This window comes from Tachyglossus aculeatus, chromosome 22, assembly GCF_015852505.1.
Source record: "Tachyglossus aculeatus isolate mTacAcu1 chromosome 22, mTacAcu1.pri, whole genome shotgun sequence".
NCBI lineage: Eukaryota > Metazoa > Chordata > Mammalia > Monotremata > Tachyglossidae > Tachyglossus > Tachyglossus aculeatus.
In genome coordinates this window covers 34,899,032-34,917,103 of record NC_052087.1, presented here as the reverse complement: position 1 = coordinate 34,917,103, position 18,072 = coordinate 34,899,032, and the positions used below count along the sequence as shown (strand labels likewise).

Below are 18,072 nucleotides of genomic sequence, written 5' to 3'. Positions count from 1 at the left end.
TTCCCTACCCACCGCGAGCTTTATTCTTTATTGGCAGAAGAGGACTGGGGAAGACTCGGGATGGAAGGCTCCAGCAGTGCTTCCGGAGAGTCCTCTTGCCTCTCCTCCTTCCCAGGAGGAAAACTGGGAGCCCCGCGCAGGGACCCTGGAGACTGAGCTGCTCTTCCCCAGCGGAGGCTCGGGACTGGGAGGGAATGGGTGATGCAGATAGCCGTAAGTCGGAGAACTGCAGCACGTCATCGTGCTCCCAGCGTGAAAGTGTTCACCATATTGGAATAAACTGGCTCAGGAGGCGCTGATGTAGCCGGAAGATTGCCAGCATGAGCATTTGAAATAACTGTAGTCCCCTGAAAAGAGGAGGGAGCAATGTGATTTTCCCAGTGTCAATGGAGTCTCGTTAGTGGTCGTAATAATAATTGTGGTATCAGTTATGTGCTGACTATGTGCCAGACACTGTACTAAGCACTAGCGCAGATGCAAGACAATCAGGTCTCCGTTCTGCATGGAACTTTCACTTCTCTCTGCCTTAGTTACCCCATCTGTAAAATGAGGATTAAGATTGTGAGCCCCACGCGGGACAGGTACTGTGTCCTACCCAATTACCTCATCTCTACCCCAGTGCTTAGTACAGTGCCTGGCCCATAGTAAGCGCTTAACAAATACCACAATTATTATTATCACTGTTTAAGGAGGAGGCAGGAAAATGTATTGAATTCCCATTTTAGAGACGAGGAAACCGAGGCACGGAAAAGTTAAGTGACTGGCCCAAGATTGTACTGCAGGCAAATGGCGGAACAGGGATTGGAAACCAGGTCCTCTGATTCCCAGGCCTGTGCTTTTTCCCCTAGGCCACACTGCCTCTCGCATGAAGAGTCCTCTTTGCTCCACCCTCTGAAAGAGTTGGGGGGCTGAGGGAGATGTTGATGAGAGGAGCGGTGACCCTAGGGGGAGAATGAGCAAGGCAGTGGGAGGGAGTAAGGTGGGAGCCATGGCCCCTCTGCCTCTGGGCTAATGGCCTTGGTCTCTGCTCCATCAGCAGAGCACTGCCCAGCTCTCTAGGAAAGAGCCCAAAGGACCTGACCCAAAGCACAGGTACGATGGATGGTTTTCAGAGACCCTGAAAACTCACCTCATTCCTGTTGCAGGTACACGGCAGAAGTCCGAAATGAGAGGCTAAGCACGTGATTGCAAACTCCAGGACAGAAAAGAGCAGCAGGATTATCGATATTCCTCTCCCAGGAATCTTAAATTCAAAAGATAGAAAATCACCAAATCCCGTCATCTTCTCTAGGGAAACATGTGCATAGCCAGAGCATAGACAGCCGGAACCCTGGATCCTTTGAGGTGGACGGCATCCTGTCCCTCCTTCTTCTCAAATAATAATAAATAGTAACAATAATAATGGCCTTTGTTAAGCATTTACTTTGTGCCAAGCACTGTTCTAAGCTCTGGGAGAGATACAACTTTATCGGGTTGGACACAGTCTCTGTCTTGTATGGGGCTTACGTGCTAGTTAGGTGGGAGTAGGATTTAATCTCCATTTAACAGAGAAGTTAAATGATTCACACATGGTCATACAGCTGAAATAACAAACAAAAACACCCAACTCCCAAGACCTTTCAACAAGTAATGAGAAGCAGCGTGGCTTAATGGAAAGAGCCCGGGCTTGGGAGTCAGAGGTCATGGGTTCTAATCCTGACTCTGCCACTTGTCAGCTGTGTGACCTTGGACAAGTCACTTTGCTTCTCTGGGCCTCAGTTCCCTCATCTGTAAAATGGAGATGAAGACTGTGAGCCCCACGTGGGACAACCTGATCACCTTGTGGGACAACCTGATCACCTTGTATTCCCCCCAGTGCTTGGAACAGTGCTTGACATATAGTAAGCACTTAAATACCAACATTATTATTATTATTATTATTATAATGACTTCATTAAATAGGGTTGACTGGCAGATTATCCACAAGAGTGTTCACTTAATAGTGGTAATAATAATAATAGTATTTGTTAAAAGCTAACTGTGAGCCAGGCTCTGTACTAAGCACTGGGGTAGAACAAGCAAATCGTGTTGGACACAGTCCCTGTCTCATGTGGGGCTCACACTCTCAGTCCCCATTTTACAGTTGAAGTAACTGAGGCACAGGGAAGTGAATAGGCTTGCCCAAGGTCACACAACAGACGAGTGGCAGAGCTGGGATTAGCCTACTATCTCAGGCACGTGCAGGGACATTGGTGTAGGACCAATTTGAAGGTGCTGAGAGTTTTGACAGCAAAGTCTGATATACCATGTTGGAGGGTGAAGGATTTTTTGTTCCTGCTGCCAGTCGGTGAAATGGTCTCGTAGTGACTTAAGGCCTTATTTCCCCTCTCTTGGCCCCTGATATAATAATAATAATAATGATAATAATGGTATTTGTTAAGCTCTTACTATGTGCCAAGCACTGTACTAAGCACTGGAGTAGATACAAGGGAATTGGAATGGACACAGTCCATGTCTCACATAGCGCTCATAGTCTTAATCCCCATTTGACAGAGGAGGTAACTGAGGCACAGAGAAGTGAAGTGACGTGCCCAAGATCACACACAGACAAGTGGCAGAGCAGGATTAAAACCCAGTCCCTTAGAGAAGCAGCGAGGCTCAATGGAAAGAGCATGGGCTTTGGAGTCAGAGGTCATGGGTTCAAACCCCAGCTCCACCAATTGTCAGCTGTGTGACTTTGGGCAAGCCACTTAACTTCTCTGTGCCTCAGTTCCCTCACCTGGAAAATGGGGATTAAGACTGTGAGTCCCCCGTGGGACAACCTGAACACCTTGTAACCTCCCCAGTGCTTAGAACAGTGCTTGGCACATAGTAAGCGCTTAATAAATGCCATTATTATTATTACTATTATTGTTATTATTCTGACTCCTAGGCCTGTGCTCTATCCACTAGGCCATGCTGCTTCTTTGGACTGGCTCAGGACCCTTGTAGAAACTGTTCAACTGTTGAGGAAGGAGAACGCAGTGTGTCAACTGTCCACACCAGTTTTTCCATTCATTCATTCATTCAATCGTATTTAATGAGCGCTTACGGTGTGCAGAGCACTGTATTAAGTGCTTGGGAGAGTACAAAAACAAACAGACACATTCCCCACCCACAATGAGTTTACATAAAAGGGTGACCTCCCCCAGCTCTGCCCGAGGACTGAGTTTCATCCCTAAGGCCGACAAGTAAGCCCCCCTTTTCCCTCAGCATCATCCCGACTCACTCTCTTTCCTCTCCCCCTCTCCCCATCCCACAGCACTTTTGTATATATATGTACATTTCTCTAATTCTATTTATATTGATGCCCATTTACTTGTTTTGATGTGTATATGTCTATAATTTATTTATAGTGATGTCTATTTGTTTTGATGTCCATCTTCCCCCTTCTAATCCCTAAACCCGGTGTGGGCAAGGATTATCTCTCTTTATTGCTGAATTTTATTTTGTTAGTATGTTTGGTTTTGTTCTCTGTCTCCCCCTTCTAGACTGTGAGCCCACTGTTAGGTAGGGACTGTCTCTATATGTTGCCAACTTGTACTTCCCAAATGCTTAGTACAGTGCTCTACACACAGTAAGCGCTCAATAAATATGATTGATTGATTGATTGAATTGTACTTGCCAAGCGCTTAGCGCAGTGCTCTGTGCACAGTAAGCGCTCAATAAATACAATTCAATGAATGAAAGTTCTCCTTCATTTAGCACTCATGCAATGGTCTGGCCGTTGAGGTCTGGGGCCTTTCCAGTCACTCACCTTTCCCCAGGGTGTGGAGACCAGGTCGGAATCATTGACAATCAGCTCTGTGGTGAAAAGAATGATACCGATCATCGTCACGATGGCACTGATCACGTTCATCCCCACACTCATGATCACCTGGGAGGGACGTTAAAGGGAATAAAGGGAATGTCAGCCACGCGAGAGGGAAAGCCGTCTGGACGATTCCAGCCCCAGCTTCGACCTAGAAACATCACGTGCACTTTGCTCCCAATACTAGACTTTTCCCTTTCTAGGCCGTAAACCTATTGTGGGCAGGGAAAATGTCAACCAGCTCTGAGTAGTAGGAGCAGGGCTTAGTGGAAAGAGCACGGGCCTGGACACCAGAGGAGCTGGGTTCTAATCCCGAGTCTGCCACTTGTCTGCTTAGTGACCTTGAGCAAATCACTTCACTGGGGCTCAGTTATCTCATCTGTAAAATGGGGATTCAGTAGTCAGTCAATTGTATTTATTAAGCACTTACTGGGTGCAGAGCACTGTACAAAGTGTTTGTGAGAGTTCAACATACCCATTCTCCTTCCTATTTATATTGTGAGCCCAGTGAGGGACAAAGACTGGGTCTAACCTGATGATCTTTTATCTTCCCCAGAACTTAGAACAGTGCTTGACAAGGAATAAGCCCTTAACAACTACCAGCATGGTACGGAGAATAGAGCACAGGACCGGAGTCAGAAGGTCATGGGTTCTAATCCCAGTTCTGCCACTTGTCTGTTATGTGGCCTTAGGAAAATCACTTCACTTCTCTGTGCCTCACTTACCTCATCTGTAAAATGGGGATTAAGACTGTGATCCCCATTCATCCAATCGTATTTATTGAGCCCCACATGGGACAGGGACTGTGTCCAACCCAATTCGCTTGTATTCACCCCAGTGCTTAGTACAGTTTTTGAACCATGGCGACACTACGAGCACAGCTCTCCCAGAACGCCCCGCTCTCCATCTGCAATCGTTCTGGTAGTGTATATTGTACTCTCCCAGATATTTAGTAGAGTGCTCTGCAAACAGTAAGTGCTCAATAAATACAATTGATTGATAGTTATGTTGACTTCTATTTCTATAGCAACATTTGATGATTGATTGATAGTTATGCTGACTTCTATTTCTATAGCAACATTTGTTGAACTCAAGAAATTAGGGTTGATTATTACTATGAAATTCGTTAAGTGCCTAATATATGTCAAGCACTGCTTTAAGCACTGGGATAGATACAAGTTAATCAAGTCGGACACAGTCCCATATGGGTCTCACAGTCTAAGAGGGAGAAAAGGCATCAAATCCCTGTTTTACAGATGAGGAAATTGAAGCTCAGAGAAGTGAATCGACATTCATTCATTCAATCGTATTTATTGAGTGCTTACTGTGTGCAGAGCACTGGACTAAGCGCTTGGGAAGTACAACTCGGCAACATCTAGAGACGGTCCCTACCCAACAGCGGGCTCACAGCCTAGAAGGGGGAGACGGACAACAAAACAAAAATGCCCAAGGTAACACGGCAGGCAAATGTCAGCCAGGGTTAAAACCCAAGTCCTCTGACTCTAGGTCCGTGCTCTTTCCGCTAGACCACACTGCTGTTCATGTAGATGTAATTATGGCATTTGAGTTTCTATGTGCTAAACCCTGGAGAGGTGCCAAGGTTATGAAATTGGACAGCATCCCATCCAAGAGGGCCTCACAATCTTTCTTCTCCCCATTTCATAGATGAGGAAACTGAGGCCCAGAGAGGTTTAGTAACTAGTTCAAGGTCACATAGCTGGCCACCTGTAGAGGTGGTCACTAGACTCACAAACCGAAGCTCTGTATATCAGACTAAGCGATTGGCATTCATCTCTGTTTGTTTCTAAGACCCTTGGAGGAGGCGATTTTTGGACACAATACCTGATTTCTATAACTGGATTTGTAGCCAACTAGTTTCTTTCTAGATAGGCATTTCTATAAAAGCTACTACTCACACTGGAGTGATTCTGGAGGCGATATAGACAAACTTACCATATACGGCGTAATGTGTTTTACGACATGCACAGAGAGGGATCCTGAAATGATGAACTGGGGAGAGAGGAAGATAGCCATTTATAAAATATAAAGACAATTTTAGCAGACCTCCTTGCTCAGTTGAAACTATTTACTTTCGGACAGGGAACACGTCCACCAAGTCTATTACACTGTACTCCTCCAAATGCTTTCATTCATTCATTCAATTGTATCTATTGAGCGCTTACGTATGCAGAGCACTGTACTAAGCACTTGGGAAGTACAAATCAGCAACATATAGAGACGGTCCCTACCCAACAATGGGCTCAGAGTCTAGAAGCGCTTAATACTATGCTCTGCACACAGTAGGCACTCAAATGTGAATTCATTCATTCAATTGTATTTATTGAGTGCTTACTGTGTGCAGAGCACTGTACTAAGCACTTGGGAAGTACAAGTCGGCAACAGTCAATGTGAATGATTGATTATGCTCCCTGTGATCCTCTGTAGTGGTGTCTCCTCTTCATTTCACTGTTTGGTCCAGGACTTAACTTCTCTGGGCCTCAGTTACCTCATCTGGAAAATGAGGATTAAGATTGTGAGCCCCACGTGGGACAACCTGATCACCTTGTATCCCCCCAGCACTTAGAACAGTGCTTTGCACATATTAAGTGCTTAACAAACACCAAAAAAGCAATTGATTTGAAAATTTCAGTGTAAAACCACCATGGAAGTTTCACATCTAATGGATCCTCCCAGCTTAGGCCTTGTACAATTCTCCAGTTCGCTGAGTCTTCCCCCCTTCCCTCCCCATCCCAAGGGGCAGAAATGTAAGTATCCAGGAAGGGGAGCACTCAATCACCTTCCCTCCTCCTCGGACAACTCACCCCGCAGTTCGCTCTTCCAATGCCAACCTTCTCACTGTACCTCGATCTCGTCTATCTCGCCACTGACCTCTCGCCCCCGTCCTGCCTCTGGCTTAGAACACCCTCCCTCTTCATTTCTGACAGACAATTACTCTCTCTGTCTTCAAAACCTTATTGAAGGCACATCTCCTCAAGAGGCCTTCCCTAAGCCCTCCTTTCTTCTTCTTCCACTCCCTTCTGCGACACCGTGACTTGCTCCCTTTATTCATCTTCCTTCCCAGCCCCACAGCACTTCTGTACATATCGCTTATTTATATTAATGTCCATCTGCCTTTCTATACTTTAAGCTCATTGTGGACAGAGAATGTGTGTGTTTATTGCTGTAGTGTACTCTCCCAAGTGCTTAGTACAGGGCTCTACACACAGTAAGAATTCATTAAAAACGATTGACTGAGTGGCCTGATTCCCTATGAGTCACAGCTGTGGCCGCTTTCCTGGCTGTTTTGAATAACCCTGCTGGGCGGAGAAATCAATCAATCCTATTCATTGAGCACTTACTGTTTGCAGAGCACTGTACTAAGTGCTTGGGAGAGTACACTTTGAGTCAAATGTCAGGGGTTCAAATCCTGGTTCTGCTGCTTGTTAGCTGTGTGACTTTGGGCAAGTCACTTAACTTCTCTGGGCCTCAGTGACCTCATCTGCAAAATGGGGATTGAAGACTGTGAGCCCCCCGTGGGACAACCTGATCACCTTGTAACCTCCCCAGTGCTTAGAACAGTGCTGTGCACATAGTAAGAGCTTAATAAATGCCATTATTATTGTTCTTATTATTACTATTACAATATAACAGCCTAACAGTCATATTCCCTGCTCACAATAAGCTTAATGAAGTGGAGCAGGGAATCTCGGGCATGGTCTAAGCCTCTGCCCCACTGCTCAGGGAAAAGCAGGCTCTCACCAGCAGCCTGGACCTGAGGTCCTAATTCTTTTGAGGGGAAACGAACAAGGGTGTGTCTCCCGGGTGTTTCAGGGATAGACCAGGGTGTCGAGCCTCAGCATCCCGACGAAAACTGAGGAGCTTGGAAATGAAGCTTAAAGGGGCAGAGGAACAGGCAGGGACTCCAGTCAGGCCTCACTGATACTGCTCAATCTTAAGTAGAGATATTTCCTTATTACACCCTTGGAGCCCACACTGTGGATATTTTTCCAGTCACTTCCTGAAGTAGCTTTCCAGGTCAATTTCCTGCTGAAATTGGACATGAATCTTCGGGCGAGGAGATCCATAGATGGCATTCTCCCCTTTATTTCTGGGAGACCCATTCCTCGTGTCCTCCTGAGGGGTGAAGTGGAGAATCAGGACAGTTTGTTTCTTTATCTGAGAGCTAAGCCATTTTCTCTCCCACTCTTGTTCATTTCTAATATTCTTTCAGCACTTCGTAGTTCATTCTGCATGCTTGCAAATGGGTAAAGATGGGTGACAATTTACCCCAGGGAAGTAGTCTATGAGGGTGCCTTTCTTGGGAGAAGGGTGGGCTGGAAATGCTTTTATTTTGTGGCCTATCAACTCTGTCCTCAGTCAGAGGCTACTGGGAAAGGTTTGTATTAAATATTAGAAATGTAATTTCCTTACCGAGATGCCTCCCCAGAATGGATATCCTCCTCGAAGAGAGAGGGAGTCATAGCCCCCAGGTGTCATTTTCCCCAGGATGACCCCCAGGGCGATATGGATCAGGCCAATCATGATCTGGATGCTCTGCCAGAGAAGAACAAATGGGTCAAGGTGGCTGGGAAGCTGTGGAGCCTAGTGGAAAGAGCATGGGTTTGGGAGTCAGAGGACCAGGGTTCAAATTCCAGCACCACAACTCATCTGCTGTGGGACCTTGGGCAAGTCACTTTATTTCTCCGTGCCTCAGTTTCCTCATTTGTAAAATGGGGATTAAATTATTCTCCCTCCAAATTAGATTATGAGTACCATGTAGATCAAAGACTGAGTCCAACTTGGTTTTCTTGTATAATAATGATGGTATTTGTGAAGCACTTACTACGTGTAAAGCACTGTTCTAAGCGCTGGGGAGGATACAAGGTGATCAGATTGTCATGCATTCATTCAATCGTATTTATTGAGTGCTTATTGTGTGCAGAGCACTGAACTAAGCACTTAACCCATGTGGGGCTCACAATCTTAATCCCCGTTTTACAGATGAGGTAACTGAGGAACAGAGAAGTAAAGTAATTTGCCCAAAGTCACACAGCTGACAAGCGGCGGAGCCGGGATTTGAACACAGCCCAGCGCTTAGTCCTATGTGTGGCACACAGTAAGTACTGAATGATTGCCCCCCAAAACAAAGCAGAAAAACAGTCGCTCTCTTTGGAGTTGTGTTTCCGTTTGAAGGGCTGCATGACAAAGGTGCAATAAGCAACCACAAAGCATCCTCCTGTTCATGTTTTCAACATATCTACCCTACACCATTCCACAAACCTGAAGTAGTAGTAATAGTAATTAAAGTAATAATTGGGAAGCAGTGTGGCCTAGTAGATAAAGCCTGTGCTTTATCTTCCTTCCTGGGAGTCGGAAGGACCTGGATTCTAATCCAGACTCCGCCACCTGTCTGCTGTGTGACCTTGGGTAAGTCACTCCACTTTTCTGGGCCTCAGTTATCTCATCTGCAAAATGAGGATTAAGACTGTGAGCCCATGTGAGAAAGGGATAGTGTCCAACCTGATTACTTCGTATCTACTTCAGCACTTAGAACAGCGCTTGACACATAGTAAGCACTTAACAAGAATAATGGCATTTGTTAAGCACTTACTATGTGCAAAGCACTGTTCTAAACGCTGAGGAGGTTATAAAGTGATCAGATTGCCCCACGGGGGGACTCACAGTCTTCATCCCCATTTTACAGATGAGGGAACTGAGGCACAGAGAAGTGAAGTGACTTGCCCAAAGTCACACAGCTGTCAAGTGGCGGAGCTGGGATTTGAACCCTTGACCTCTGACTCCAAAGCCCGGGCTCTTTCCACTGAGCCCCACTGCTTCTCAACATAGTAGTAGTAATAGTTGTATAGTGCTCTGCCCAGAGTAAGTGCTCAATCAATAAAATTGGTAGTTCATGGTATTGATTGGGTGCCTGCTGAGCACTGTGTAGTTCACTAGATGCCATAGAAAAATATAGCAGAAGCACACATTCCCTGCCCACAGGGAACTTATACTCTACTTGGAGAGACCAGCCAAAAATATTTACAAGCAGCAGAAAGCAAATAAATAAATGTACTATTGACTATATTTGATACTCACTTCAGCCCCACAGTACTTATGTAATAATTCTTATACTCTAATATTTCCCCTATTCCTAATCTATTTTAATATCTTGTTTCCCGGCAGACTGAAAGCTCCTCTTGGGAAGAGATTACATCTACCAATTCTGTTGTATTATACTTTTTCAAATACTAATTGGTCTTTATCCTAATTCATTCATTCAATCGTATTTATTGAGCTCTTACTGTGTGCAGAGCACTGTACTGAGCGCTTGGAAAGTACCCGAATGCATTAGAAATACTGTATAATGAGTTACAATGTTCTCTAAAGTATATGGGAAAAAAATTTCAGTGTAAAGAGAATCTTATGAATTGAAGAGATTGAGTGGGGAAGGGCAACCCTCCTTTCACATTTAAGTTCTCCAAGGGATTAGCGTTGGTAATAAAAGTATTTATTGTTCCCACTGGGTGAGAAACACTGTGCAGAGCACTTGAGAAAGTTCAACAGAAGCACAGGAGCTTTCACACTAACTGCGAAGACAGATATAAAAGTATTTACAAATGAAGTAATCTGAATAAATGCATTGCACAATTATATATACATACATACGTGAGAGCTGAGGGGTGTGCGTGTATGTTTGCGTGTATGTATGGGTGGAGGGGGCTGGAGGGACCCCGAATAAATGTGTAAGTACAAGTGGGAAGCATCATGACCTAGGGGATAGGGTATGGGCCTGGGTATCAGGAAGACCTGGGTTCTAATGCTGGCACCACTACTTTGCTGTGTGACCTTGGACAAGTCACTTCACTTTTCTGTGCTAAATGACCTCATCTGTGAAATGGGGTTTAAGATTGTGAGTCCCATGTGGGATGTGAATTGTGTTCAACTTGATTATCTTGAGAAGTAGCGTGTGAGCTCAGGGGGAAGAGCCCAGGCTTGGGAGTCAGAGGTCATGGGTTCGAATCCCAGCTCCACCACTTGTCAGTTGTGTGACTTTGGGCAAGTCACTTAACTTCTCTGGGCCTCAGCTCACTTCTGTAAAATGGGGATGAAGACTGTGAGCCCCATGTGGGACAACTTTGATTACCTTGTATCCCCCCCAGTGCTTAGAACATAGTAAGCACTTAAATACCAACATTATTATTATTATCATCATCATCATCACCACCACAGTACTGTGCCTGGCACACAGTAAGCCTTTAAATACCATTGAAACAATTTCTCCAGTTCTCTTGGGTGAATGACTTTTCATTATGCACCTAGAAGTGATGGATTCTGTTAGAGAAGAAACCATGGGACAATTTCTTTAATTTTATCCCAGTCTCAGTAATGACCCAACTATCCACCATTCAAGACTTCTTTCTCTCCTTTATATCACTTGGAAAACAGGATTTTGCCTTTTTTTAAACCCAAGGACTACCCCCAATCAATTTTTATATTGAGATTTAACCTCCAAAGCCTGAACAATAAAATTTTGGTTAAGCTTTTCTAAAACTTCTTCACTTTCAGAATGGACTTAACTCGATCATCTCTAGACTGTAAGATCATGGTGGTGCCGGGGATTAGAATCCGTGGGCCGACTCCAAAGCCCATGCTCTTTCCACTAAGCCATACTGCTTCACGCTGGTGGCTCAGTGGATAGAGTCATGGGTTTTAATACCACCTCCACCATATGTCAGCTGCGTGACCTTGGTCATGTCACTTCATTTCTCTGGGCCTCAGTTACCTCATCTGTAAAATGGGGAATTAGAATGTGAGCCCTATGTGGGACAGGCACTGTGTCCAACCGAACGTGTATCTACCCCAGTGCTTAGAACAGTGCTTTGCACAGAGAAAGCACTTGAGTACAATGATTATTATTATTCAGTCCTGATTGGAAATTCTCAGATTTTTTCAGTGATCTGGGATGAGGAAGTCTGGGAGTCAAAAAGCTGTGGGATGATTGTCCCCATTGCTCTCATGAATTTAGACTGTGAGCCCACTGTTGGGTAGGGACTGTCTCTATATGTTGCCAACTTGTACTTCCCAAGCACTTAGTATAGTGCTCTGCACACAATAAGCGCTCAATAAATACGACTGATGATGATGATGAAGAGGGCACCTATGCAGTTGCCCTAAATTCAGCAACGCTGCTGCCTGTGACACCAGGGAGTTGGTACGGCCAGTGTTCCCACTAATCTAGCTAACATTTGAAAAGAATTCGACTCCTGAAGGCACCCTTGGCATTACTTACATCCTGGTATGTAAAAAATAAGGCTGGAAATTGACCCAGATTTATATAAAAAACAATAATTGTCTCCATATTACTTTTTAATCTATACCTTATTTACTAAGTAGCTAAACCAGTGTCACAATATCCTCTTTTCCACATTTAGACCATCCTGATTCCAAAATGCCCAAGACGACATACATTTTTCAGGGACTCTAGATTGTAAACTGCCTGTGGGCAGAGAATGTGTCTATGAATTTGTATTGTACTGCCAGGGAATGGTAATTACTGAGGGTTTACTATGCTCAGAGAACTGTACTAAGTGTTTGGGAAAGCATAATGCAATAGAGTTGGTAGACACATTCTCTCCCACAACAAGCTTAAAACTGCTTAGTACAGAGTTCTGCATGGATTAAGTGATCAATAAATACAACTGATTGATATCCCTTAAAGCAATGTCTTATGTAATTGCTACTCTTCATTCATTCATATTTATTGAGCGCTTACTGTGTGCAGAGCACTGTACTAAGCACTTGGGAAGTACAAGTCGGCAACAGATAGAGATGGTCCCTACCCAACAATGGGCTCACAGTCTAGAAGGGGGAGACAGACAACAAAACAAAACATGTAGACAGGTGTCAAAGTCGTCAGAACAAAGAATTAAAGCTATATGCACATCCTTAACAAAATAAATAGTAAATATGTACAAGTAAAATAGAGTAATAAATCTGTACAAATATATATTTAAGTGCTGTGGGGAGGGGGAGGAGGTAGGGTGGGGAGGGGGAAACAGTAATGGTTGGATTAGCAAATTATAATTAATATTTTAGGCAAACATATAAGCATATATATTTATGGTATTTGTTGAGCACTTACTGTGTGCTAAACACTGTATGAAGACCTGGGGGTAGATGCAAGTTAATCAGGATGGATGTAGTCCATGCCCCATATAGGGCTCACAGTCTTAATCCTCATTGTACAGATTCATTCATTCATTCAATCGTATTTATTGAGTGCTTACTGTGTGCAGAGCACTGTACTAAGCGCTTGGGAAGTACAAGTTGGCAACACATAGAGACGGTCCCTACCGAAGAGTGGGCTCACAGTCTAGAAGGGGGAGACAGAGAACAAAACATATTAACAAAATAAAATAAATAGAATAAATATGTACAAATAGAGTAATAAATACATACAAACATATATACATATATACAGGTGCTGTGGGGAGGGGAAGGAGGTAAGGCAGGGGGGATGGGGAGAGGAGGCTCAGTCTGGGAAGGCCTCCTGGAGGAGGTGAGCTCTCAGTAGGGCCTTGAAGGGAGGAAGAGAGCTACCTTGGCGGATGTGCAGAGGGAGGGCATACAGATGAGATAACAGGCCCAGAGAAGTGAAGTGACTTGCCCAAGGTCACACAGCAGACAAGTGGTGGAGTCAGAATTAGAACCCAGATCCTTCCAACTCCAAGGCCCGTGCTCTTCCCACTAGGCCACGCTGCTTCTCAATTTAGGGAAAGCACATGTGGAAAAACTAAATGCGTTTATGGACAGGGGCTCAAAGCGCAGCCAGGCTTACCCCAAACACCTGGTTGTGTTCTTCCAAAAACCTGGGCAGCAGGTTCGTGCTCATCAGCTTCTCAGGCCACCCGGGCTCCGGCTCCGGCTCTGGGGGCAGGGTTCGGAAGATCATCGGAGACTCCACCCGGTGCTGACTGATGCCCCCCTTGGGGGCCACTCCAACCCCACCACTGTTGGCAGGCCTTGATGCCATGATTGCCTCCACTTTCCTGGAAAATGTGTGATTATAAAGGTCAATTGGTATAGGGAAAGAGAACTGGCTGTTTAATTCAGAAGCTCCCAGGCCCCATTTTTAAGCAAATAGGATAGAGCCCAGGCCTGAGGGTCAGAAGAACCTGGGTTCTAATCCTGACTCTGCCACACGTCGGCTGCACTTAACTTCTTGGGCCTCAGTTTCCTCACCCATAAAATGTAAAGAGTGTGAGCTGCACGTGGGACAGGGACTGTAACCAGCCTTATTATCCTGTATCTACCCCAGCGCTTAGAACAGTCCTTTGCACATAGTAAGTGCTGAACAAGTACCATAATTATTATTATTATTAAAGGTATAACATCTTTTCTGGAGATTCCTCCAAAGAAATTGAGACAGGGACCCAATCTGGTATTTGTTAGCTCGTTGTGGGTAGAGAAGATGTCTATCAAACCTGGTGCATTTGAACTCCCCCAAATGCTTAGTGCAGTGCTCTGCATGCAGAAAGCACTCAATAAATGTCTTCAGCTGATTTCACACAGGAGCTAGAAGAATTTTTAGGAAGAGTAAGCCCATTCATAGCCATCATTTGGGGGTAACAGGATGGAGTAACTCTGGGATCTGTAAGCACTTATAGCACTTCCTCATCTGTTATAGAACGGTGCTTGGCACATAGTAAGTGCGTAATAAATACTATCATTATTATTATTATTATTACTGCACATAATAATAATGATGGTGGTATCTGTTAAGCGCTTACCATGTGCCAAGCACTGTTCTAAGCACTGGTGTAGGTACAAAGTAATCAGGTTGTCCCACATGGGGCTCACAGTCTTCATTCCCATTTTACAGATGAGGTAACAGGCACAGAGAAGTAAAGTGACTTGGCCTAGGTCACACAGCTGACAAGTGGCGGAGCCAGGATTAGAACCCACCACCTCTGCCTCCCAAGCCAGTTCTCTTTCCACTAACCCACGCTGCTTCTCTAAGCTTTCCTAACACGCCTAGGTGACAGAACACATTTCTGAGCTTTCACTGCAGATTCTATTTTTGTTCAAGAAAGTCCCTTGGCTTCCCCTGTTGCTAGCCGTGAGTCCCCAACAAATAGGTCTAGCATTACAACCTTGTGCCTATCCAGAAAGTAATTCAAATTAATGTCACACTCCTCCAGTTCAGAGGGGCGGAGCAGTCTGTGGTGATCAACACCTAGGAAAAAGAAACTGAACTTTTAGAGAAGGGCGGAGGAGGAAATCAGTCGATGGAGGACAATGATAACTGAGAAAACATGCCCCTGCCTGGGATTCTCTTTTCTCCCCTCCAGCTCCCAGACCTTAATTCCGGGGTGAACACTAAATTTGTTGGCTCCTGGTGACTCTGAGCTTTGGGGAGCGATCTCAGCCGTTAACTAGCTTTGGGACATTTTTATTTTAGAATTTTCATGCCTTGGCATAGTAGTTTTGTGGATCAGATGTCGGAGGTCCCTTTGATTTACTGTTTTGTTTAACTCAGTTCAATCTGAATTACACACACCACTGACATTTTCAGTAGCTCAGAAAGGAAAGGTAGGTTGTGCGCGTGTGCGCATCCATTCGGGAAAGGAAACACCCCATGAGGGAAAAAGAAACCTGGGCATTAAGGGACTAATTGCCAGGTTTTTGCTTCCCCAATTGTTAATTATGATTCGTCCCTAAATCACCCCTTCTCTGTCCTCCTAGAGAAAACTACTTTTCCTGTCAGTGGACATTAACCGAGACTTATAATGCTTTCTAGGAGACTTTCTTTTTCCATTCCCCCTTTCAACTCTGCATTCCTTGAACCTCCATTCTTCTGAAACCAAAATATCAGCCACATGGGGCTCTGTGAAGCGAGGATTTATAAATTAGAAAGAAATGGTGGTCCCCCAAGCACTTAAGATCTATCTGCCCCTGGGAAATACTTCAGAATGGGACTTTTCAAAGCAGACTATACAGGTGTCTTGCTTCTGTCTATAACTTATATGACAGGTCTATTGCTCTTCAGACAGCCAACCCGTTTCCTCCAGACACAAAGTAATCCCAGCAAATGCCCTTCTGGTGTCATCCTGACACTTGATCTGACCCAGTCCACCAGGAAAAGGTGATTCTTCTATTGAATCAGTCATCAAATCAGAATGCCTTCTTTTTTTAAACCAGACTTACCGAGTGCTCCTAGCTGTGTCCAGGACCCTTCCGTCCTCTTTGCTCTGTGTCTTTATCTCAGCCATTGAAAAGAGGCTTATTGATGTTAAACGACTTAAATCCAAATGGCCTCCACCAACTTCCGGGCTCTGTTTAGCTCCAAAGTCCTTTTCCCTTTGTAACCTGCAAGCAACACCTTTCTGCTCTCACTAAACCAAGCCTCTTTTTCCTTTCCTCATTTGAGTGAGTGCCAAGGGTCAGTCAGGTGTTGCCCATTTGCCACAGAGGAAAGAGACAATGAATTGCAACAATTGCCATCCTGCAGATTCTTCCTAAGATTGGTTGGTTCTACCATCTGATGGTTCTAGAGGAGCTAAATGAAGGTCAAATTGGGTGATTCCTAGAATCCATCTAATGGTGTATACCAGCCAAAGAGAACGTTGCTTCCCTGCTCATGTAATAGGCTTTAGAGGAAAATTGTGTTTTCTGGCATGACCCTTTCAAATATATTTTTTTATAAAATCTGCACAATAATAATAATAATAATAAAAATATGATATTCATTAATTTATTACTATGTGGAAGCACTGTACTGGTCCAACCTGATGACCTTGAATCTACCCTAGCACTTAGAACAGTGCTTGGCACCTAGTAAGTGCTTAACAAAGACCAATATTATTACTAGTTGAAATTTTCTGCAGCAGGATAGCTGCTGGAAGCAACATTGTGTCCATAGTGGTTCCTGCAGTGGAGTGTGAATATGTGCATATATGTTATGCCTGCACATCTTCTCCCATAGCTGACCACTTCCTCATATTCTGAGTTTCAGTCCCCAGCTAGTGCTTTACGCCTTCATTCATTCATTCATTCATTCATTCAATCGTATTTATTGAGTGCTTACTGTGTGCAGAGCACTGTACTAAACACTTGAAGCACTGTACTAAGCACTTCATCACAGCATCAGGAGGCTAGTTGCAATTAAGGCAAAACTGTGACTTGGAATAATAATAATAATGATAATGATGGTATTTGTTAAGCACTTACTATGTTCTACATGCTGGGGGGGATAGAAGGTGATCAGGTTGTCCCATGTGGGGCTCATAGTCTTAATCCTCATTTTACAGATGAGGTAACTGAGGCACAGAGAAGCCCAAGTGACCTGCCCAAAGTCACCCAGCTGACAAGAGGTGGAGCAGAGATTAGAACCCATGACCTCTGACTCCCAAACCCGGGGTCCCTCCACTGAGCCACGCTGCTTCTCTAAGCAGAAGCGACATTAAGACCTGATGCTGATTTTCTCCCACTCACCAACCCCTCATTTCCTGTCACCAGCAACAAGCAGATGAAAAGAGTTGGGCTGGAGGTATTAGCTGTACAGTTAAACACGAGGAGCCCACCTGGCTGATCCGTGACTGTTGGGCCCTGGGGTTCCCAGAGGGGACCACGTACATGGATGGGATATGGGCCACTTGGACCTAAAAAAAAAAAATAAATAAAAGAAACCCTCATCCTCTTCTGATTCTGCTTCCCTGGGATGCCATGCATGCACTCAATCATATTTGTTGAGCTCTTACTGTGTTCAGAGCATTGCAGTAATAATAATAATGGCATTTATTAAGCACTTACGAAGTGCAAAGCACTAATCTAAGCGCTGGGGAGGTTGCAAGGTGTTCAGGTTGTCCCACGGAGGGCTCACAGTCCTCATCCCCATTTTCCAGGTGAGGGAACTGAGGCCCAGAGAAGTGAAGTGACTTGCCCAAAGTCACACAGCTGACAATTGGCAGAGCAGGGATTTGAACCAATGACCTCTGACTCCCAAGCCCTTGCTCTTTCCACTGAGCCACGTTGCTTCTCTGTACTGAGCGCTTGGGAGAGTACAGTGTAAAAATAAACAACGAGCTTACAGTCTTGGCAGCTCTCTCCTAAAGGGGGATCCTCAGGGCCACCCTGAGGAGTATGGTAGGGGTCAGGGACAGCATTTTCCCTATATACAGAGAGTGAAGCAGCATGGCTCAATGGAAAGAGCCCGGGCTTGGGAGTCAGAGGTCATGGGTTCG

At 44.8% G+C, this 18,072-nt stretch overlaps 1 protein-coding gene across 1 annotated transcript; it reads right to left on the bottom strand.

Moving 5' to 3' along the window:
- Positions 1 to 123: 123 nt before the first annotated feature.
- Positions 124 to 13,862, bottom strand: LOC119943242 (membrane-spanning 4-domains subfamily A member 8-like). Its single transcript, XM_038764022.1, has 6 exons — positions 13,668 to 13,862; positions 8,261 to 8,383; positions 5,783 to 5,839; positions 3,776 to 3,895; positions 1,130 to 1,243; positions 124 to 347 (listed from the first exon to the last, which is right to left on the bottom strand). The coding sequence occupies exons 1-6, from the start codon at positions 13,860 to 13,862 to the stop codon at positions 237 to 239; spliced, it is 720 nt and encodes a 239-aa protein (XP_038619950.1). The 3' UTR covers positions 124 to 236.
- Between the last annotated feature and the right edge of the window lie 4,210 nt (positions 13,863 to 18,072).